The 24456-nt window shown below is 38.4% G+C and overlaps 1 protein-coding gene across 4 annotated transcripts in view; it reads left to right on the top strand.

The window, feature by feature from the left end:
* Positions 1–24456, top strand: part of LOC128407920 (homeobox protein engrailed-2-like) — a 219882-nt gene that overhangs the window by 3204 nt on the left and 192222 nt on the right. For 3 of the 4 annotated variants that reach the window (XM_053376939.1, XM_053376940.1, XM_053376941.1), the window contains exon 2: positions 6102–6171. In XM_053376939.1, coding sequence (XP_053232914.1) covers positions 6102–6171 — 70 coding nt within the window. Of the gene's footprint in view, positions 1–6101; positions 6174–24456 lie in introns of all 4 variants that reach the window. The other variant, XM_053376938.1, reaches the window with a different exon arrangement.

The raw sequence follows: 24456 nt of genomic DNA, 5'->3' as shown, positions 1-24456 counted from the left end.
CCTTCCCTAGCCTGTTGCCCTCCAAATGTTTTGGACTACAACTCATATTGGCCCCAGCCAGCATGGCCAGGTTCGTGAGGACTGATGCAAGCTGCAGTCTGAAACATCTGAAGGGCACACGGTTAGGAAAGACTGATCTAGAAGAGCAAGAGGGGAGGAGTGGGGAAGTCGCTTTTGGAGTAGGAGTAGGAGTAGTGCAGCAAAAGGAACTGACATAGCAGAATCAGTTCTTTACTTGGAATGATAATTACGGATAAGATATGGACAGCGTATATATGTTGGTTTGATTTTAGGTTGAAGAGGCATCATTGTAAAGATAGCAAAATACAGATGGGAGGCAAAATCTTAGCTCTCTAATGGGAACTTTCATTTCTGTCCAGATACATTTTGCAAATCATTAATTTTTGTATAGTATTACAAATTATTTCTTGCCCTGTAAAATGGAATTCGATTGTTGGATAATATTTAATTGTTGAGCATATTTGAGAAATTTTTTGAAGTCTTTTGACTGTACTGAAGCACTTGGATGTTAAATCAATGAATAATTAACACTGTTGATTAGCCATTGATTAATACCATGTATGGTATTATTATTATTATTATTATTACTATTATTATTATTAATTATTATTATTATTATTACTATTACTAAGTCAGCTGCTTTGTTTTAAATGAGTGCCAGTGAAATTCTATGTGTGTCTGCTCCAGGTTAAGTTCTGAGCTTATATCCAGTTATGCGTGTGTAGGATTGCAGTCTAAGTCTGCAAAACTTTACACATTTAGTGGTGTATAAGCCCCATTGAACTCAGTGGACTTCTCAATAAATGCACCTAGAATTACACTATAATGTCTTGCAATTATTGGCTACGGTGAAGGTTACATTTCCATGATGGGCATTTACCAAGATCATATTTACGTTCATATAAACAAATAATATGGAAATCCATATGTTCCTTAGGGAATGCTTTCTTATTATTTATGTTCTTATGATGATAGGGTGGCCAGGTGAAAGAAAGAAAGAAAGAAAGAAAGAAAGAAAGAAAGAAAGAAAGACCAGGGCTCCTGCTCCTGTATTAGTTGTGTAGAAGAGAGAATTTTATGTAAGCTACACCTGCTGAAATTTCATTCTCTGCAAAACTATTAAAGCTGCCAGAGCCCTCACCTCTCTTTTACTTGGCCACCCTAGTAGTAGGCTCATATCCTTAGCAACACTCCCTGAAACTTACTACTACATGTTAGGTGTTTGACAGTTAACGATTGTGCATTACTTGTTGCATTATGTGAATCACTTCCTTTTATGTCATGTATGTCAGAAGATAATTCTTACCCTCAAAATCCACAGTATGAAGAACTAGTTCTTCATTGCCTTCCTATATTTTATAAGATGGTTCACTGGTTTCCTTGATGCTATTTGCTCATGTGCATAAGCCACAAACGGACTTGATGGCTTCAGGATTTGAACAATTCACTGGTTGACTAAGGAATAACGGAAGGCAGTATAGAAAAGCAATCTTAAACCTTGGAAGTTCTTTTTGCTAAAGCGTTTCCTTAAGGGAAGCAAATGTAATGTTGCCTATTAACTGTATTGCGAGTTTGTTATTTTTAGTTGTTATGGGACAGTGCCAAAGAAGGGAGGCGATGTCACTGAAGGGAGATCAGTGATGGCATGCTAGCTGAAAGAAGAGAGCTCCAAGGGGGCATTGCAGCATGTGGTATAGCTCACTCTCATACTGCACAAAATGTCCCAAGAGTATGTCTGTAGGTGAAACCACACAGTCATGGAGATCTCAAATGAACTTGCATAGAAATATTCTTAAGGACAAGAACAGCTTGTCATCAAAGGGTGAACATTTCTCCCAGGCTACCACCTCTCTGACCTGTCAGACCTTGTCCTAAAGGAAACCTGTAGAATTCCTCTAATCAATAAGTTAGGAAATCTTTGGTGAATACACAGAACCAATAGGCTAAGTAGAGAAACTTCTCTGTTTTTGTTAATAGATTGTATACAGCTGGGCAAACTGCCTTCCTCCAACGAACATTCAGAGTTACTTTGGAGGCAGCCAGTTTGCCCAGCTATATCCATCATAATCTTGGAACTGGTCCTCACCAACAGGGAGAAACTGACCAACAACGTGGAAGTGCTGGGAACTTCTGGAGGAAGTGATCGTGTCCTTTTTAGTTTCATTATACAAAGGCATTTTGATTCAAAAATAAAAAAGATTAATGCTTTTCATGAAATATTTTTCCATCTTATCATGCATTTGCCACTTTTAGTGAAATCCTATGCAATCTTGTTCAGAGGCAAGTCCCATAGAGTTTAATGGAGTCTACTCCCAGGTAAATTGTGCATAGGATTACAGCCCAAATGACAGTTCCAATTTGTATGTTGTGCCCTGCATTTTTTCATTTACAGTGGTACCTTGGCTTAAGAACAGCTTAGTTTATGAACAACTTGGATTAAGAACGCTGCAAACCCGGAAGTAGGTGTTTTGGTTTGTGAACTTTGCCTTGCAATAAGAACATGTTTTGCTTCCTGTTGAGTGTGTTCCATTTGTAAAATGCTGCTATGGGAAAGCACACTTTGGTTTAAAAACACTTTGGTTTAAGAACGGACTTCCGGAACAGATTAAGTTCATAAACCAAGGTACCACTATGTTTGCACTTGTCCTTTTGTCACTTTGGTTCCAGATAAATCCTTAGGACGGCTTAGAAAATCAAACAACTTAATCTTTTTTTATAGAATAAATCAGTTAAATCCCCATAAACAAGTACAAATTGTACTCTAAAAAGTAAACATAAAAAGTTGCTTGAAATAACACCCAACTCACTTCTCAAACCCCTGCTAAAATTTATGTTTTCACTGTTCTCATGTTAGATTGGAATCTGCCGGCAGGCTTTCCTGGGAAGGGAATTCTTATTCTTAAAATTTATATACCACCCTTCACCTGAGGATCACAGGGCAGTTTACAATATAAAGAGGAGCAGTTAACTACTGAGAGAGTCCTGCTCTTTTGTGTCTGCCAATCAGGGCAAAGAAAAGGCTCTGGGCTGGGTCTCTTCTAAGTGTATTCTGAGTTTGACGAAAGAAATTTTTCCTCAATCTTGGCTGTGGTTGTTTAGGGCTTAAAGGTTAAAACTAGCACTCAGAATTGCACTTGAAAAGAAGGTGGAAAGCAACTGGTTTTAGCATCTGGTTAATGTATTCCATTTGACTCACCCTGTAACTAATCAGGCAGACACTTTTGGACCTGGCAAAGTTTCTCAACAGTCTTTGGAGGCAACCCCATACAGAGTGCATTACAGTAGTCCACGCTGAAGGTTACAAAGAGGCCATCCTTCTGTAGGAGTGACCACAGCTGCTAAATGAGTCAAAACTGAGGGGTATTAATAGTAATAATAATAATAATAATAATAATAATAATAATAATAATAATAATAATATCACAGCCCTACTTGGAAATTCAGGTGTGTTTTATCTTGTCTTCTTTTGATTGTAGAACTTTTAAAGGCAGGGATTATCTCTTACTGTGTTAGAAAAATACTTATAAGTGGTTTTAGTTAGGAATGTAGGTGAGCACTATATAAATAATCTAAAGAAAGCAAAGAAGGAAATATAACAGTGAATGGTTAAAACTGCTTTGGACTCTGGACATGTGGATTCTTATGTATTCTCCATGAGTGGGGATATAGTTTTTTAAAAAAACATGACAAAACTCAGCAAGGAAAAATGCCATTCTGACCTAACTTCTTCTTTGCTGTCATGTACACTTCAAGCTCTAGATATGGCAGTTCAGCATCCTCCACTTTGGATTCTTATGACATCATTAATTGCATATCATCAATGTGAATTTTACATCTGGAAAATTAATTGTTATTTGAATTTGCAACATTTAATTTTTTAGAAAATTGGTTTCAGCAGCTAATATTTACACTTGATTTTAATGTAGAATATTGTTAGAAATGTCTGTCATTGTTTAGTTAAAATTTGAGTCATAGGGCATAAAACCAGCAGAGACATTGGGAAGTAATTAAAACTTTGCAGGGGGTGCAAAATCCGAATATGGTTATCTGTTCAAATATTTAATAAGTTTACGAAGAGCTTTTTGGAAGTATAGCCAAATGAAATTCTAAATAGTGCAGTCAAAGGCTTCTCTGTAAACTTTACTTTGGTACCAAGTTGCCATTTAACTAAAAAATTTAATGCATTAACACCCCCTGCCCAAAGACTGGGATGTAGTAATACCTCTCTACTTGTTCTGAAACAAAGACTTCAATTCAAAGTGGATGGTCTTCATGCTAGAGCAGAAATGTTAATGAGTGCAGATTAAAGAAGTATGTAGTTGTAAACAAACAACACTGGTTTAATTTACAATAGCTATATTGTTTCCTAGTAGCCTTAAAAACATTCAGCTTATTGGCCAGTCCTAAAACTTGGAAGTATCTGCAACTATGGTTGGAACTAGACATTTTGGAACAATATGGTTTTGCAATTGAGGGAGTGAATCAAAATGTGAATGCTTAATCCTTTCCTTGAATTCTCCCCTGCATGTTCTCCCAGACCATAAATGATCTACACACACCCAAAGGAAATCCCTATTTAAGGAGAAACACTGTGGCTTGGCATTTGTGGGAGAGAATTGGAGCAAAACATGGCAAAATGGTTGTGGTGTTTGTGCTACAAGCAGATCCATTATGATTGCTATTGCTGCTGTTTTTGTTATTTAGTATTATTTACCGTATTTTTCGCTCTATAAGATGCACCAGACCACAAGACGCACCTAGTTTTTGGAGGAGGAAAAAAGAAAAAAAATATTCTGTATCTCAGAAGCCAGAACAGCAAGAGGGATCACTGCGCAGTGAAAGCAGCGATCCCTCTTGCTGTTCTGGCTTCTGTGATAGCTGCGCAGCCTGCATTCGCTCCACAAGACACACACACATTTCCCCTTACTTTTTAGGAGGGAAAACATGAGTCTTATAGAGCAAAAAATACGGTATTAAATTTATATACTGCCCCTCATCAGAAGACTGCAAGGTGGTTTACAACATACAGCACAAATATCTGTACAATACAAAAACCAAAACTTGCATTTCTTCATCTTAAAAGACAAAACAGTCCCATGGATGCTAGCTTATGTGAAATACAACCAAGAGTTGTTTAGTGTTGCTACCCATGTTGTTGGGAATTCAGCAGTCTTTCTAAATGACAACCCTTAAGCATTTCATAAAATAAATAAGTTAGGGATTTGTAGGTAAGCCTTCTAGAACTCTGCACAGAAGAACATGGAGAAGTACGCTAGTCACTAATGTACTAAGATTGTTCTGTTTCTGAATCAGTTCATCACACTTGGTTTAAAAAAACCCATCACCTCCACCAAAAATGACCCCAAGATTAGAAAAGCCTTCTTCATATACAGGCAGGGACAACCTTTCATACCCTAATAAATTTCCACCATTGCCATGTATTTGGGAGTGCTGTATCATAGAATCTCATAACTGTATGCTAAAACAGTGAAATGGACTTCCTCAAAAGGGGTGGACTCTCCTTCCCTGAAGGTTTTTAAGCAGAGGTTGGATGGCCATCTGTCATGGATATTTTACTTGAGATTACTGCTGTGCAGGGGGTTGGATTAGATCAGGCACCCCCAAACTCAGCCCTCCAGATGTTTTGGGACTACTATTCCCATCATCCCTAACCACTGGTCCTGCTAGCTAGGGATCATGGGAGTTGTAGGCCAAAAACATCTGGAGGGCCAAGGTTGAGGAAGCCTGGATTAGATGATCCTCAGGACCCTCCCAACTCTACAATTCTGTGGTTCTATGAAGTCTTCTACAAAGAAAGTTAAGACGGCACATCACATGCTAACAATACAGATTGTGGTCAATCTGTACAGTTTTAAATCTCACAGTTTCAGTGGGCGGGGGGGTGGATGTAAGCATGTGCTTAACTTTCCTAATGAAATCAGCGGGCCTTAATGCTTAACTTCGGATTGTATGTATATGAATAATAGCAGTAATACAGTTTAAAGGGCGCGCTTGCATGCATACACCCACACCACTTCTTTTCTGTAATTACATGTTTTTGTCCTCCCACCCCCCAACAGAAACTGAGTGAAGGATTAGCCAAACTGCGTACAGCAAGAGACGTATCATCTGAATGCAGGTGCCCACCAGGTATGTAGAATGGTCACTTGTTGTTACTGAGAATGTCTTACCAGAAAAATATGAAAAACACCTGCAGTGATTTTTTTATGACGAGAATTGTCCTCCTGACATGCATTTGCCCGTGTGCAATTGCAAAGAGGTTTTGAGTGTAGAAAGGTTATCTTCCCTCTCAAAGTAATCTGACAGACTTTGCTGCAGATGGTAAGAAACGCGTAGCTGATGTGATAAATTCATTGCCTTTTGCGATTTCTACATTGGCTTTGCTCTCATCATGCTATAAATTATGCCTGATATATAAATTATACACTTACATGCTTTTTCTGTTTATCAAAAGTAACCCTTATCAAATCTCCAAGTCCTTTCACTGAGTCGGTGGCGGACTTTGAGCTCTCAAATTTCAGTGGCGCCCTGTGCGACACTAAAATTTGGCATCCCTCCCCCCTCTTGCTCCATTCTACAGCATTGTTGTGGCGCCCCTTGCAGCGCAGCGTCCAGTTCAGCCACACCAATTGAACTACCCTAAAACCACCTCTGTAAGAACTGCTTTTACATAGTCACCCTGTAAGCTTTCCACCGCTCATCGTAGCAAATAACTCAAATGAATAATTGAATGGTTTTGATATGTTTTTGTTACAGCTGTCTTTTGTGAGGTCAAACTAATGAATAAGTGTCTAATGGCTTCAGTATGGACAAAGTATGCAAATACTCAGTTGTTTGTATGAATATTGCCCATAATACTTGGAGCAGCATGAAGCATGCTATCCCATATTAGACATGTCTGCGCATCATATGAGCAGGGTCGTTTTTTAGATGATGGGGTCAAATGCTTCCATATGAATATCTTTGTTTTGTACAGAAACCAAAGTCCACCTACACATCGTTGGTTCATATATTATTTAGTAATGAAAACATCGCAGGCTCCAGCATTTGGAACCATAACAGACAAAAGATTGTATGCAGGAATTTTCTTGACCTAAGTGGACATAAAACTTATAAGTCTGGCTCAGCATCGTTTCTGAAATCGTGAGAAAGGGGAAAGCATGCTATCTTCTTTTGATCTTTAAATTATGTATAATAGTTTTAAATATTCGACTTATAGCTCTTTTAAACGTAACAGGATAATTGTAGTCCTCTTACTTAGCTAACCACTAGCAAATAAATTGATAGCTGTCTTTAAGCTCAAAGTCTAGACTGACTTTCTTTAAAATAGGCTAGATTGATTGAGACGTTAATCTAAAATTCTTTCTTGCATGTCAAAATGTCAGTTACGTTTGAGGAACAGGAAGTCTGTCTAATTTTTAAATGTATGTTTTGGTTGTTGGAGCAGAATGAATATCTTTCATTGGGGTTTCCGATTACAGTCTTGTGTCCATTTTGCATTGAAATGTATGCTTCCACTGCAGAGTTAGTCTCAATTCCTAGCAGAGTAGACATAGCATTATTGTTACAATGGGCTGGGCATTACTGTTGGCGGACCTTATCCTTGGCACGAAAGCACTTGTGAGGCTGATTTGTAGGATTGAGCTGTTCCATATTTTTGCCTTCTCTTTTGTGTTAATACCTACACTTGAAAACAAAATACAGCTAGGTTCCCTGATTATGATGACACTGGTCTGCTAGCTAGGAAAAGTGATGCAGGATCTGGGTAAGTGAGAGAGTTTGGGGTTGCATTTGACATTTTGCAGTCAACTGATATCTGCTAATGTTAAGTGGTTAGAATAGCTTAGAAAGTTCTCTTGCTGGCCTTTTGTTCACCCTGCCTTCTGGGTCATAAAGCCACCATCTTTCTGAAGCTAAGCAGGTATGAGTCTGGTCAGTGTCTGGAGGAGTGACTGCTTGGGAACCGCATGTGTGCCATTTTGAGCTCCATCTCAGGAGAACAGTGAGATATAGATGCAGAATTAAAAAATATGACAGGAAGACAAAATAAGAGAGTGTGACGGGAAGGATTGAGGGAAACCCGTCTCCTTCTTTATGTGCTTCTTTTTGTCCTTCCATTCTTCCTGAGAAGCAATCTTCTTGCCTACCTGCCTTCTTCTCCATCCTCCTCCATTCTCTGGTCTCTTCAGGGCCAAACTGGACAATAAATCTGCACTCAGATTGCCAGTCATTTTAAAGGAAGATATATAGGGAGAGGTTTGGATCAGGGCTGCAGTGCTGAGGGGAGGGACATTTATCCCTCTCTGCACATGATTTCCCCTATCTGCATTGTTCCTCACTGTGGGGGAAATCATGTCAATTTCTGTATGGAACTGAATTCGTGACTTGGGAACAAGGGAAGCATGTGGCTGTGGCTTTCAGCTTGGCAACTGCCATGCCTATAGTTCTGCTTTAAAAGGAGAAGAAAAATATTCCAGGAACATGGTAAAGTTGCCTTCCAGCAGAGTGATTATACTCATACACAGACTAATTTATTGGTAGATCTACTTACTGGGCAATTACAGGAGTTGCGGCCAGTATTGTGGCAAAATTCTCATTTAACTGGATCAGTATATGAGGTGCCAGTTATGGCCAGCATCCAAAGAGCTACCACTTAGCTGTGCTCAGAGTCTTGGGGCATGGCCAGTAGGACTGGCCTTTTTAATTTTAAATAGCAGACACACATGTGATGTAACATAAACTATTTTGGAAAATCACCTCCACTAAAAAAACAACATTTGTTGCATGGGATATAGGTTGCTGATTGAGACATATGGAACCAGTGGTATAGGCTCTTGGGATCTTGGCCTGAAACCACAGAACCATGATTCATTAAACAAAAAAATATTTGGGTTCAAACACTATTATAAATTGCAACACATGATTGAAAATTGATCAAAAGATTCAGACACTTGCCCTCCTCTCCTTGCTGCCTTGGAGTCTATGTTAGGACCTATTGCGTGTCGAGACCCCGCAGCCACCCTCTCATTGAAAATAACACACACAAGGACACAGATATCAGGTTTATGTTATTGGGCAAATTTTGGCCACAACTTTATTGAATTACAGAATGTGAGCGGTATTGGCTTAGGCATTGATTGGACATGACTATATCTGACTCCTGCCCATTGTGCAGGAAGTCCAGTAAGGGTAAGCCACCAGTAGGGGGAGCCCTTCGATGCGAACTAACTCAAGCTCCCCCTGGTGTTCCCGTCGGGGTTGTGTCAAGGCCCTAGCCCCCAGCCGGGCTTCGGACAAGATCAACACTCCCGGATTCCTTTAACAGAATACCCTTAAGCATGGAGGGGCAGGTGATGGCCACACCTCCCCTCCCCCATACAAGGTCAAAAAATGCCTAACCACAACCCTAACAAAATTGTGACGATTGCTACGAGGTAGGCGAAAACCAAGTGGCCAGTGCCAATTTGCCAAGAGGAAAAATTCCTACCAGGCCCCTCGGACAACCAAGGCAACCAACCGAAGTCCATAGCAAGGCCATTGCCTAACCTGCAAGATAGGGAGGGAGGGAGGATGATTGAGGAAGCGAGCCAAAGTGGAAGTCCTCTGGCTCGCTCCTCAGTTTAAACGGCCCCAGGCCACGTCCCCCCGGCCAGCGGATTGGCCGGGATCCCCCAGGCAACGGGGGACAAAGTCCCCTGCCCCCGGTGGGGAGTAGGTGGCCACGCGGTCCACCGCAACTCCTCCCCACTGGGAAGTGGAGCAGATTTGTAATATCACTGGGGTATACCGCTCACTTACGCCTGGTCCAGTGATCAACAGGCGCCACAGAGGCTGTGGAACCCTTTAAACGACTCTAGGGAGACATAGGGAGGGCAGATGAAGTAACTGGGGATTAAGGAGAAAAGCATAGAGGAGAACCAGAATGAAGGAGGATGGCTGTTTGGGACATGGGAAGAGGGAAGACAGTACTTTCAACAGGTGTTCCTGAGGAAGGAGGCAAGGCAGCCAGCAGGAGTAAGTGTCATTCTGGGCAGTGAGAGGAAGGCAGGGTGGGGAGAGCAGTAGGAACTTGCCCACTTGAAAGAGGTGATCTATACTCATACCCTTGGCAAAGAACAGAGGCCCTGGGAACAGCAGTAAAGTTAAGCTGGATCCTTTATTAAAAATATTTCTTAATTTAAAACCAACAAATAAATGAAAACATGAAACAAGACAAGAGTCGAACAAAAACAGAAAAAATTTAAAAACCCACAAAATCATTCAAAATGTTTGTGCATATAAGTAAAGCTATGAATGTTGGTGCCAGACATGCCTCCTTAGGAATGACATTACAAAGGTGGGGTGCTACTCAAGAAAAGGCCTTCTGCTAAAGAGGCTACCTGATCTTAATTCATAGACACTGTGGTATGGTATTTGGATCTCAGGCTGTTTAGGGTATTCAATATAAACTGGGCATTCTTTAGGAGAGGAAAAAGGTCCTTCTAGCTGGGACTCATGGACACCTGACGTGGCCTGGCACAACCTGGGTAACCCCTGAGAGGCACGGGTGGGACCAGGAGAAACTTGTGATTGGAGACGAACCATTCCACTACAAAGTATGAGAGAGATGACTCTGGGAAAGATCTGTGGCTGACACCCCAAGGACAGCCCTTGGGGGGCCACAAGAATGCTTCTTCAGGTCCACAGCGGGTGCTAGACAGAGCTCCGTTTCTTGAGAGAGAAGCCAGACTATAGACTTAAGACCCCTATGCCAGCAACATAAAATAACTGTTTAGAACTTCTCCATGTCCTGTCTTTCTTTATGGAGCCCATGGATGAGGGCCTGCTCAGCATTAGCCTTACTGAGGGATAGGATCACAGTTGTCTACAAATAACCAAATGTTCTTGATCTTAAGTTAACTTTCTGTAACTTTCAAAAAATAAATTGCGAGGTTTATTGATCTCTCATTAATGCAGAGGCTCAATAGGACTTGCTCCCAACCAAGTGTGTACAGGAACACAGCCTTAGCCACAACTAACTTAAGTTGTGTGGAAAATGCAGATATTACACTGGAAGTGTCCTCTGAAACTCTCAAGTAGCGATCTTTCTATAAAGCCTTTGGCATAGTTGACCACCAGAGGGAGCTAATATTATTTCATGAATACCATAGAAACCAAAGTATTGAAACCATTAAGAGAAATTTGCTAATAAATCATCTGAAATCCATTCTATAATGTGGAAAATTGCTCTAGAGCTTTGCAAGCCAAATAGTCTAGAAAAACTGTTCAGTTTCTCATTTGTTCTCTTTATTTGGCTATTAATGCATCTAGATAATGTTTTCTGCTGTAGTGTGACTGGAACTTCATGCAAGTGCCATAGCTCAACTACAGTCTCAACAGTATTGTGTGTACAATATTGTTTGTACAATAAGGGCTTTTTTACACTTTGGACTGGAACATTGCATGATGAAAGGGAAACTGAATCAAAATACATTTTGTACAAGCAGAAGGACAGTAACTGCTACAGAACCTACTAAACGTATCACAGTATGAACCTAGTGCAAGCATTTTTTGAATCTTACTTTTTGAAATAGTTTTTTTCCACTTACGTTTCTATGAATTTAAGTAGAAATACATTATTACATTGGAAGGTTGCAACATTGTAGAATATTTCACCAAAATATTCAAGTTGTAGAATTTATTGCTAACAGTGCTTTCCTCCCCTAATGGGCACCACTGAAAAACAGTGTTTATGATTTGATTTTAAGCTGAAAAGTAAATTTGTGCCCTAATCCAATTTCTCTCTCTGTGTGTGTGTTACACAACCACCCACAGAGTAGGTGTGGTATGTATTTATGTATCATAAAACTTGTGTATTCACAGGTTTTGGATTCAGATTAAAGCTAGCATGAGTGAGCACTCGTGGGAGGTACCTCTGCTCTCCTTTCAACAATGTGCCTCTCCTTTCCTTCAGCTCCTTGTGCCACAGTCATCAGGAGCAAGTTTGTTTGTTTGTTTGTTTTTGAGATGGGGGCTGCTGGGGTGAAGAGGGGGAAGGAAAATCCATTTTTGGCAGGCTTGTCTTGGAGCCATGTTTTGTACATGACCAGGATTTCTTCTTCATTACCGTTTGTAGACGAGAGCCATTCTTCACTGTGTAACAAGGGATTTCTTTTTGCAAAGTTAGAGGCACAGACCAGTGTTGTTAGTGTTAGATCTGAGACAAATATTCATTCAATAATTGATTGCAACACAACCTATATAAAGTAGGCCATTTTCATTTGAAAAATGCATTGCGAGGCAGGCACATAACTGTCACTCTTTCAGTAACAGACATCCTGAGATTGTCAGAACTGGTAATAGATCCTAAGGGGTTTACCTTGTAATCGTTTTTTCTTTCATAATTCCTATTTGTTATATTGAGGAGCAACCTATAGGGTGAAGGAGAGTAACTCTCATTTCTGAAAGCTTTGGACTTCTGAGCAGATCAAGATCCTTCTTGTAAGAATTTTACTCTGGTGTGTGAAATAACTGTGTGTCTAGCAAATCCATGACTATTTCACAACAGTACTACAGTAGCTAGCCTCAAACAAGCAAAAAATTGGAGAATAAACCTCCATTCATAATGTCTTGTCTCCTGAAGGATTAAAAAAAAAAAGATGTTTCCTTCTCAAATTAATAATGTCTGCATGTATAATTTTATGAAAGATTCAGGGTTGTTCGTGGAACATTAAGTTAATTCAAAACAAGTATTTCCCAATATTGTGCTGGTTTACAAAAACAATGAAATGATTCCTGTTAATGCCACATGTTGCTTCATTTCTCAGAGTGAATGCCATGTGGCAAGAATAGGTGAACCTAAATTAATTTGGTGGGCTCAGTGACTCCACATAGGACATGGTAAGCAGGTAGTTACTGTTAGTAGTTGGCAGGATCTCACTTAGGTGGTTGAAATAAAGGTGCATAATTGTTAGCTGATGTTTGGTAGTAACCTAGGAACTTGGCCCATGTTTAATCTTTTTGTGTCATCTTTCTCCATGAGAAAAACATGGTTGAATTTCGTGGTGAATTTTTACAAAATCAGAATATTTCCTGCACTGCAAATTAGGCCAGGCTTTAAAGTATTATTATTATTATTATTATTATTATTATTATTATTATTTAAAGCTCCCAAACTTTTAAAACATGACAAATTATTGGGAAGTTGATTTCAGTCTTTTAAAAACAAAGACAGAGTGGCACACTTAGAATATCATATGTTCCAGTCAAGAGATCTGTTAGCAATTTTGTTTAAAGAAGGAGCAATTGGCAGTATTATTAGTTGTAGACCTGTTGCCAAATCTGTCCCCATTGCACTTTCCCATGTTCATGTCCAAAAGATGACAGAGCTGCCCTTCCTGGCTCCATCTGCATATTTATGACAGGCCTCAAAGGGGCATCTGGAGTGATATCTGTGCACCACATGTGTTGATGTTGCAGCAGAAGGTTGGCTTGTCCAAGCAATTACCTGCAGTAGTTAGCAGTGTCCTGGAAATAAGTGAAGTAATGCACATCTGAAACGGCTCTCAGGAGCAAAGGACTTCATGCTGCCTGAGAACACGGTCAAGAATATGATTAATCCATAGTGAATAATACTCCATAATATGGAATGAGAAACACTAAGCATGTCTTCCATCTATAGCTATATTATTATCTTTAAAGACATAGCAATAAGAATATTGAAACGAAGAGACCCATATAAACCATTGGTTCAGATTTTGAAGAAGAACAACATTGAATTTAGGTGGGAATTTCCGGAGGGAATTTCCTTTTTGTACAAAACTAAAAAACGAAGATTGACGAGTCCAGAAGAAACAGGTAAATTTCTGAGGAGGTATAAAGAACTTAAAACAGAAGAAGAGGCAGCGGAAGAAGTTAAAGGTGCAGGAAAAGGTGCAGGTGCCAAGGATGAACTGGAAGAAGAGAAGGAGGATAAGACGGAAGATGAAGAGGAGGAAGAAAAAGAGGATGAAGAAGAATCGGCTAAATTATAAAAGACTTTAAAAACAAATAAATTTATTTAATGGATAATCAAAATGGCACTAAAGTTGTGGAATTGGAATATTAATGGGATAAATGAGGGGAAAAATGGAATAAAATCGAACAATTTTTAAAAAAGAAAAAACTGGACATTATATGTTTACAAGAGACACATGTCGCAAAGAAACACAGGAAAATTTTGATCAACAAGAGACTAGGAAATGAATTTATATCATCAGACAAAGAGAAAAAAAAGAGGAGTAGTTTTATACATCCAAAGCAAAATTGAAGCGCAGCAAATCTTTAAAGATGAAGAAGGAAGAATTATAGCAGTAAGGATCAAATGGCAAGGCGAAACTTTGATAATAGTCGGGATCTATGCACCTAATGGAAACAAGACTGATTTTTACAAGAGGTTGGAAGAAATGCTATTTGAATATATGGACCAGAAAATTATAGTAATGGGAGACATGAATGCAGTGGTTTCATTGGAGATGGATAGGCTTAGAGATGGAATGAGTAAAGAAGGAAAATTACCCAAGACTTTCTTCTCAATGGTTAAAAACTGCAATTTGATAGACATTTGGAGACTCAGACACCCATTGGACAAACAGTTCACTTATTTTTCAGAACCAAATCAGTCGTTGTCAAGAATAGATCAAATATGGGTCTCGAACGACTTGACTTCAAGAATCCTGCAAATTGAGATACAACCAAGAATAATTTCGGACCACAACCCAATAAAAATGGAACTGAAAGGATTTGAGGAAAGAACCTTTAGATGGAGAATCAATGATTATCTTTTAGATGATCAAAAAATTGTTGAAAAAGCACGAAAGAAGCTAACAGACTACTTTGTGGATAATTGCAACAAAGGAACGAAGATGAGTGTAGTTTGGGACGCAAGTAAGGCAGTGCTAAGAGGTTTCTTCATCCAGCAGAATGCATTGAAGAATAAGAATAGAGAAAAAGGGGAAAAAGAAATCTTAAAGCAGATAATGGACAATGAACAAAAACTTATCAAAAAACCAAACAACACAAAAATAAGACAGGAGATCAAGGCTCTACAAACACAGTTTGCAATGATCATAAACAAAGAAATAGAATTGAATATCAAAAGACTAAGACAAAAAATTTTTGAATTTGCGAATAAATCCGGCAAATGGCTTGCGTGGCAAATCAAAAAAAGGAAAGAGCAAAATACGATTAATAAAATCGTGATAAAAGGAGAAGAGGTTGACAATCCGAAGGAAATCAGGAAAGGATTCGTGGACTATTATAGACATTTATACAAAAACAGAGAAAGAAACAATATGAGAAAAATAGAGCATTTTTTGAAAGAAAAAAAGGTGCAAAAGATCCCGACAGAAAAGAAAGACCAACTGAATGCCCCAATAGGAGAGGAGGAGTTAAAAGAAGTCATAAAGGAATTGAAGAGAGGGAAAGCCCTAGGACTAGATGGATTTACAGCAGGTTATTATAAAGAAATGAGAGAGGTTTTAATGTCGCCACTGAAAGAAGTTATGAATAATATTTTAAAGGAAAGAGACATCCTAGAGACTTGGAAAGAAGCATATATTACGTTGATTCCCAAACAAGACTCAGATTTAACACAAGTTAAAAACCATAGGCCTATCTCACTACTTAATACAGATTACAAAATATTCGCAGGGATTTTAGCGAATAGATTGAAAAAAATACTGCAAGAAATTATTCATAAAGATCAAGCGGGTTTTCTTCCAGGCAGGCAGTTGAAAGATAACATAAGAAATGTAATTAATATTTTGGAATACCTGACTGCCAGGAATGAAAAACAAGCTATGTTAATGTTTGTTGATGCAGAAAAGGCCTTTGACAATATTGCTTGGGACTTTATGTTGAAAAACTTAGAGTTTATGGATGTGGGAACTGAGTTTTGCAATGGGATAAGGGCAATTTATACAGAGCAGAAAGCAAAGTTAATTGTAAACAATGTAACCACAGAAGATATAAAAATAACAAAAGGAACTAGACAGGGATGTCCACTCTCTCCACTACTATTTATAACGGTCCTGGAGGTCTTCTTGAGTGCAATAAGACAAAATAAATTAATAAAAGGGATAACAGTTGGTCAGAATGAATATAAAGTTAAGGCCTTTGCAGATGATCTGGTAATCACGACTGAAGAACCATTAGAAAGCGTAAATGAGGTTTTGGATGAGATCGAGAAATTTGGTAGTCTGGCAGGGTTTAGACTAAATAAGAAGAAAACAAAAATAATTACAAAAAACATGGATCAAAATATGATAGAAATAATGCAACAAAGAACAGAGAGAGACAAAAAAGGTTAAATATTTAGGAATTTGGCTAACTCCTAAAAATATTGATTTGTTTCAGAACAACTATATACCGGTCTGGAATGGAATAAGGAAAGATCTAGATGTGTGGGGAAGAATGAAATTATCTTTTTGGGGTAGAATTTCCACGATAAAGATGAGTGTTCTCCCGAAGATGTTGTTTTTGTTTCAAACTATCCCCATACTAAAGGGGGTAACAATTTTTAATGAGTGGCAAAGAGTGCTTTCAAGATATATCTGGCAGGGCAAGAAGCCGAGAATTAAATATAAGTTGTTAACGGACGCAAAGGAAAGAGGTGGCTTTGCCCTGCCGGACCTGAAATTGTATTACGAAGCAGCAGGTCTTTGCTGGTTGAGAGAATGGATAAAATTAGAGAATAGACAGCTATTAGATTTAGAAGGTTTTGACAACAGATTCGGATGGCACGCGTACTTATGGTGTGAAAAGAGGAAAATTCATAAAGGCTTTGGGAACCACATATTCCGGAGTTCATTAATGGAAATATGGGACAGGTATAAAAACCTGTTAGAGCCAAAAGTTCCACACTGGTTGTCACCACTAGAGGTAATGACTGTAAAGAAAATAAATATGAGAGATAATTGGATTACATATGGAGAGTTGATAATTAAGGAAGGAGGAAAATGGAGATTAAGGCCATATGAACAAGTTAAAGAACATGTTTATGATTGGTTGCATTATTTTCAAGTCAATGAAATGTTTAAAAAAGATGTTAAAGAAAGGGGCTATGCAGAAAAAGATTCAAGGTTCCAAATAGAGGTGATAAACAACGAGTGTAAAATTTTATTGAAAATGTATAAAATTTTGTTAGAATGGAATACGAAAGATGAAGAAGTTAAATCAGTGATGATTCAATGGGCCAGGGACTTTGGGTACAATATACAGTTTGAAGATTGGGAAAAACTGTGGAAAGAGAACTTAAAGTTTACTGCTTGTACGGCACTAAAAGAAAATGTTATGAAAATGTTTTACAGATGGTATATCACACCGGTAAAGCTTGCAAAAATGTATAAGACGTGCAATAAGTGTTGGAAGTGTAAAGAAAAAGAAGGCACGTTTTATCACATGTGGTGGGAATGTAAGAAAGTGAAGGGCTTTTGGGAGATGATTTATAATGAAATGAAAAAGATGTTAAAATATACATTTGTTAAAAAACCAGAGACCTTCCTTTTAGGAATTACAGGAAATGAAATAAGAAGGAAAGACTGTAAACTTTTTCAATATGCGGTTACAGCAGCAAGAACTCTACTGGCCCAGAAATGGAAACAAGAAGAAATTCCGACGATAGAAGAATGGAGACTGAAGTTGATAGACTATTCAGAATTGGATAGATTAACTGGAAAAATTAGATATCTTAAAGACCAAAAGTTCATCGAGGATTGGGGGAAATTTGTTGAATATCTGAAAAGAATATGTGACGTGCAAACAACGCTGGCAGGGTTTCAAGAAACACTGTAAAAGTTGAGATATATTGTTAAAAAGCAATAGAGGTGGGAGGGAAGATCAGTGGCAATATAATCAGAGAAATGCGTAACTGAGAGGTAAATATGGATGATTATCAGAGAAGCCGAAGGAAGTCAAAAAGGAATCAAATGTATGGAAATTTGTGCAATTTGTATAATCGTTTTGGAAAATTAATAAAATTATATATATGGAGCAGCTTTCACCAAAAAAGAAAAAAAGAAAAAAAGAGAGAAACACTAAGCATGTAAAACTAACATTATTGAAGCAACTAGTAATTGAAAACACTGCAAGCCCTTAAATGCTGAGTTCTTCATTACGTATTCTGAAAAATAAAATAAAAATGGCTTTTATAGCATGTGCTGGCTAATAGCTGTCTGATTCTGTTTTCCAACCTTCAGAGCAAAGAGCATTAATTAGGTTAAAACACAGTTGTTCCTCTCTAGGCTTCAGGGTTTTTTTTAAAAAAAGATCTTTGGTTTCTTAAGCTCTTCAGGAACAAAGCAGTAGCATATAAATTAGAATGAAATGAAAGGGACATCCAAAAGAGAAAGTATTGTAGTAATGCCCAATATTTTTCTGCCTTCAGGGAGAAAGTTGTCACAGGGACCACAAAATAACCATATCACAAGGGCGGTGGGAAGTCTTCAACCAGAAAGAAAGAAAGAAAAGCAAGCAATTCTCTCCTCTCAAAAATAAAAACACAGGGGTAAGAAGAGCAGGCAACAGCTCCACCCTAAAACAAAACAAAAACAAAAAATAGGAAAGTCTCAACTCTTAACTGAAGTAATAAAATAAAACTCTGTGCCCAAGGACTAGAACATGGTCATGGTTCCGTGAAATTATAGGCCAGTTAGCTTAATGTCTGGGTAAATTGGTGGAAAGTATTATTAAATTCAAAATTATCAAGCATATAGAAGGACAAGCCCTACTGAAGAAGAATCAGCTTGACTTCTGCAAAAGTGAATCTTGTCTAACCTTTTCAAATTATTTAAGAGTATCAGCAAGCATGTAGATAGAAGTGGTTATCTGAAAATTGCATCTTTGTCTATACAACCCTGCCTGGATGCCAAGGTCCTCGGGTGAGCACCTTCTCTTGGCCCCATCAACATCAGAAGCACAGTTGCTGGTGACATGAGAGAGAGAGCCTTTCCTGTGTCTGCTCCCATATTGCCGAATTCCCTCCCAAGAGAGATCTGATTGGCTCTCTCCTTTTTATCCTTCCGCCAGCAGGCTAATACCTTCCTAAGGCAGGCCTTTGAAAGCTAAGGTGCAGGTGTTGCTGACCACTGCGTTGCTGTCAGGGGAAACTGTATTTGAATGGTGGTTCTAAATGTATTTTAACTATTGTTTTTAACTAGCTTGTTTTTATTACTTTGCATTTCATAATGATATTTTTAAATGTTGTAGGCCACCTTGAATCCTAGCTTGAGAGAAAGGTGTGATATAAATGCATTAGTAGTAGTAGTAGTAGTAGTAGTAGTAGTAGTAGTAAGTACTTAGATTTTCCAAAAGCTTTTGACTCAATGGATAGCCACAGAGGAAAGTAAGAACTGTGATCTCTGAAGGATTGTATTGGCATTTCTTCTTTTATGTAGTTAGATGGGAAACAGTGAGGTGGCTGCCCCAACTGGGGTAGTAAAACTAAAAAGGATTGCAGATGGTTACAGATAATTGCTACAGACTGGGTGAATGGGAATAAAATGTCAGATGCAGTTCAGTGTAAGTGTGAAGTGATGCATGTTTGGGATAAAATGTTAACTTCATATATATGCTAAGGGAATCTGAGCCCGCAGTGACTGAGCAAGGAAGAAATCTATCATCTTCATAGTGTGATGAAAAGGTTGACTCAGTATTAGCTGTTAAAAAGGCAAATTCTATTATAGGGAGCATTAGAAAAGAGACTAAAAATGAAACTGTCAATATAATTTGTTTATGTATTTATTTCTAACGTGTATATACTGTTTCTAATCGCAATTTGGTCATAAAGCGTTTCCAAAACTATCAATGAAACCAGCCACCTAAAATAATGCAACACTTTAAGCACTACGGCTAATAAATGTCATAAAATCAGCATGGCAACAACAGTACTGTTTCAGTATTATAGCATAATATCTTTATACACTACTATGGAATGACTACACTCGGAATACTGTGTCTAGTTCTAGGTTGCCATACATGAAAAGTATATGGTAGAACTAGAAATGGCTCAGAAAAGGGCAACCAAAATGATCAAGGGGTTGGAGCAACTGCCCTTGGGGGAAAGGTAACAACATTTAGGGCTTCTTAGGTTAGGCAGATGGTGAGTAAGGTTGGTGTGTGTGTGTAACATAAGCAAGATGTGTAGAAAGTGGTTAATCACACATAAAAAGGTAAAAGTAAAGGACCCCTGACAGTTAAGTCCAGTCGCGAACTTTGCATTGCTTTGCATTGCATTGCTGCTTCTTATGAAAAAAAAGAACCTGCTAAAAGCAAAGGGACATTGTGCATGTAGAATCATAGAACCTGTTTTCTTCTAGAGTCAGTTAGTTAGAGATGCTGCTCTTAGATTTTTTGAGTTACAGAGTTATTTCCAGCTGGAAACACCTGTGACTGACCATTAGCGTCATAATGCTGAATGATTCAGATTACCTCACCATGAAATGAATGCCGTACTCTATTCCAAAATTCCAAACATTGGAATTTCATGCAGGGATGGAAGGTTAATTTTAAATGGCTAATTAATACAGTGTGTGTTTATGCGTGTGGCTTTTATGTGGTTCTTTTTAAAGGTTACATTAAAGGGCAAACTACAGGTTTATGCTGAAAGAATAGTGTTTAGCTATGTCTGTACTTCTTTTTTAGTTACAGGTGTGTGTGGTGTGTGTGTGTGTGTGTGTGTGTGTGTGTGTGTAGGAAGCAAGATAATCTTCAGGAGCCTGACATGCAGAGATGACATTTATCTATTTTCTCTCCAGCCATGATCATTGAGGAAAATCTTCCTTCTCCACCCATGGTAATAAAGCTTAGAAAAAGTTTTCATTGTTGCTAGTTGGAACATTCTCTAAACCTCAAAGCTTTATGTGGAGGATCCCAGTTTTCTTTAGGATCATAGCTATGGATGGTGCTGCAGTCCCAGTGATGTTGACTAAATGAAAACACACAGCTCTAGCCTTTAATGTAACATGTAGCTTGATTCTTCAAGCCTGTACCTTGAAAGACTCACAAATGTAAATGGAACCATTTTAACTGCCCATCTCTTATAACAATATACAGTGGTACCTCGGTTTATGAACTTAATCCGTTCTGGAAGTCCGTTCTTAAACCAAAACCATTCTTAAACCGAGGTGCGCTTTCCCTAATGAGGCCTCCTGCTGCCGGTGACCTTCCACTGTTCAGCTTCCGTTCTTCGACCGAGGTATAGTTCGCAAACTGAGACACTATTTACGGTTTTGCGGAGTTCGTAAACCAAATGGTTCTTAAACAGGACTGTTCTTAAACTGAGGTATAGTGATATTTGTACTCTGGTAGAGCATAAAGAAGAAGATAAATGTTTATGACCAATTCACAGCTTTTAAAAACAACAGCAAAAGTACAGATGTGAAAACAATAGTCAAATCCTCTGACACTACCACCAATGTGGTGAAAGGAACAAGGATACTAAGAAGTGATTCTAGCTGTAAATCAATGAGATGGTGGTGGTCATATGTGTGCTAGTGGTACTATTGTTTCAGCATGTGAATTTTCCTACTGGTTTATTGTTTAACTGGGATTGAACCAAACCTCTAAACTTGCTCGAAACTTGGGTGAGAGTTGTTGTTGTTGTTGTTACAGTGCAGTTCAGTGGGTTCATGCAGTAAAGTTCCTGGAAAAAAATCTGTACAAGAAAACTGTGGTACATGCCATTTTAGTGTTTTCCTAGGAAATTATGCATGTTTTTTTAACTTGTTACATGTTAAGACAGATAATCTTGTGGTAACACTGTTTTTAAGTTGTGGGTTTACAAATAACTCATAATGTCATCATTTGAGGCATTTTCAGTTGTTGCTTTGATTTTCCCTTTGTTTCCCTTTGAGTTGCTTTCCTTATTGAAACTGTTAATCTGTTTGTCCATGGGTCCTGATTTAGCAGAGGCAATGATTGAGAGTACTGTATTTCTATTTATAATTGTGATATCTCTGTATCATCTCAAGAAATCAGTTGTGGAAAGAGGCCTTTTTGCCAATAGTTGACCTCCAACATATGGAGCATTTCTAATACTGTGAGAAATTTAGCACCAAGTTCCTAAGGAACTGTTCGGCAGAGGCCCCTGCCAACCATGCATGTCAACCATGTCATAGAATCATATAACTGTAGAGCTGGAAGGGACCCGAGGGTGATACAGTCCAATTCCCTGCAATACAATGTCCTGAGGCAGATGACTGTATTGGTCAACATGTGAACATACAAAGTTGCCTTTTACCAAGTCAAACCATTGGTCCATAAAGCTCAGTGTTTTCTACACTAACTGGCAGTGGCTCTCCAAGGTTTCATATAGGGGACATTCGTAGTCCTAGCTGGAGATGCAAGGGACTGAACCATGTTTAGGCTACAATCCTATATCCACTTACTGGGGTGGGAGGAGTACTTGAGTAGGAACTGTTGTGGGTAATTGCATAAAGGGGCTATATAAACAGAGATGTGGGGTGAAATTTTTTCCAGTGCTATGTTTTTCTGTGGAATATTTCACATTTCATAAGATCATTATTAAAAATGAATGGACACCAAGTGCAAATGTATTAGGAAAGCTTGGCAGTTTTAAAGTTTTTAGCTTTGTTTACTAAATAAAGTTTATTAGATTTTACTTTGTTTAGTCAGTAAAATAAACAAGCCAAATTAGATCACTCAGTAGGGCATCAGAAGATTTTCCAGTGCAAACTGAGAGCTTCCCAATACAAATTACCCTGTGCAAATTGTCCTAATTTGCATAGAATTTTTTTACTAAAATGGAAAAGCCCACATTATTGGTGATAAGTAAACTTATTTAGTATGTGGCCTGTGTAATTCATGCAGACACTGTGCATTTGTATAAAGATTATGATTAAATAAAACAGCACATATGAAGAGTTTGTTGGATCAGGCCACTGGTCCATCTAGCCCAGCATCCTGTTCTCACAGTGGCGAACCAGAGACATATGGGAATTCAAAAGCAGGACCTGAGTGCAAGAACACTCTCCCCTCTTGTGGTTTCCAGAACCTGGAATTCAGGGGCATGTTGCCTCTGAGTGTGACAGGAGAGCGTAGCTATTATGGCTAATAGCTATTGATAGCCTTATTCTCCATGAATTTGTCTAATTCTCTTTTAAAGCCATTGAAGCTGGTGGACAACACTACATGGATGGCAAAGTAGTGGGGAAGCAAATTCCATATATTAGCTATGTGATGAAGTACTTTCTTTTATCTGTACTGAATCTTCCAACATTCAGCTTCATTGGATGTTCCAGAGTGCTAGTGTTAGGAGAGAGGGCGAGAGGAAGAAAAACTTTCTCTACCCATTTTCTCCATGCGTTGCATAATTTTATACACATCTATCATGTCCTGAAAGTTTTGAATGTACCTACTCCAGAGTTTTTTTATCTACCTAAATCATTGCTGAAAGGGTTTATACTAAATAACATGTCTTAACATACAAAAATCTGCTGAAGAATAATAAATGAATCCTTGAGCAATATTGATGTTCTTTAGGCCATGAAAGTAAAAATCCAGTTGAACATCCCAGTGTTACCTCTACTCCCCTCTTTTTTCTGAAAAAGTAAAGCCACATTAGTTTGGCAATCTAGGAAGAGAGTATACAGGTCCTGCAGCTGTCAACATATGGATTGTACATGCATTAGATGTCTTGTGGGGTTTCCTTGATGTTGTGTGAAGAGTCAATATGAAAGTAGAACTCAAGCATCCCTCTTTACCCAAGAAAGAGATAACTCAGTGTCATCAATATTACGTATAAAATTGGATAAAGACAACAGAAACAAAGCAAATCATTAAGTTGTGAAGGTGTTTGCTTAATAGCTTTTTAAAAAAAAAAGTTTTCCAATACAGTGGTACCTCGGGTTAAGAACTTAATTCGTTCTGGAGGTCTGTTCTTAACCTGAAACTGTTCTTAACCTGAAGCACCACTTTAGCTAATGGGGCTTCCCGCTGCACCGCCACTGCGTGATTTCTGTTCTCATCCAGAAGCAAAGTTCTTAACCCGAGGTGCTATATCTGGGTTAGCGGAGTCTGTAACCTGAAGTGTCTGTAACCTGAAGTGTCTGTAACCCGAGGTACCACTGTAGTTGGCTCTTGAGCAGGAAAGTTAGGCAAGGAGTTATTTTAATGTGCGCTTTTACCTTTTGGCACAAGAAACACACACCTAAAGTTACTCCTAAACATCTTATTTATGTTTAAGAAGTGGTTGGATGTAGCACAATTAAACTTAGTAAGTTATCATGCTTGTGTTTGCTTTGGGTTATTCCACTTTTAAAAAAATGAATGAGCACAGTTTGCCTTGGAGTTTGCTGTTTGTTGATAGTTTTAAACATCCTTTTAACTTCCATCCCCATGACTTTATATTGCCCAACCCCAGAGAAGTGACTCCTGGCA

The sequence above is a fragment of the Podarcis raffonei genome, chromosome 2, assembly GCF_027172205.1.
Source record: "Podarcis raffonei isolate rPodRaf1 chromosome 2, rPodRaf1.pri, whole genome shotgun sequence".
Taxonomy (NCBI): domain Eukaryota; kingdom Metazoa; phylum Chordata; class Lepidosauria; order Squamata; family Lacertidae; genus Podarcis; species Podarcis raffonei.
Note: the sequence above shows the minus strand (reverse complement) of the source record. Positions and strands in the feature narration are given on the sequence as shown.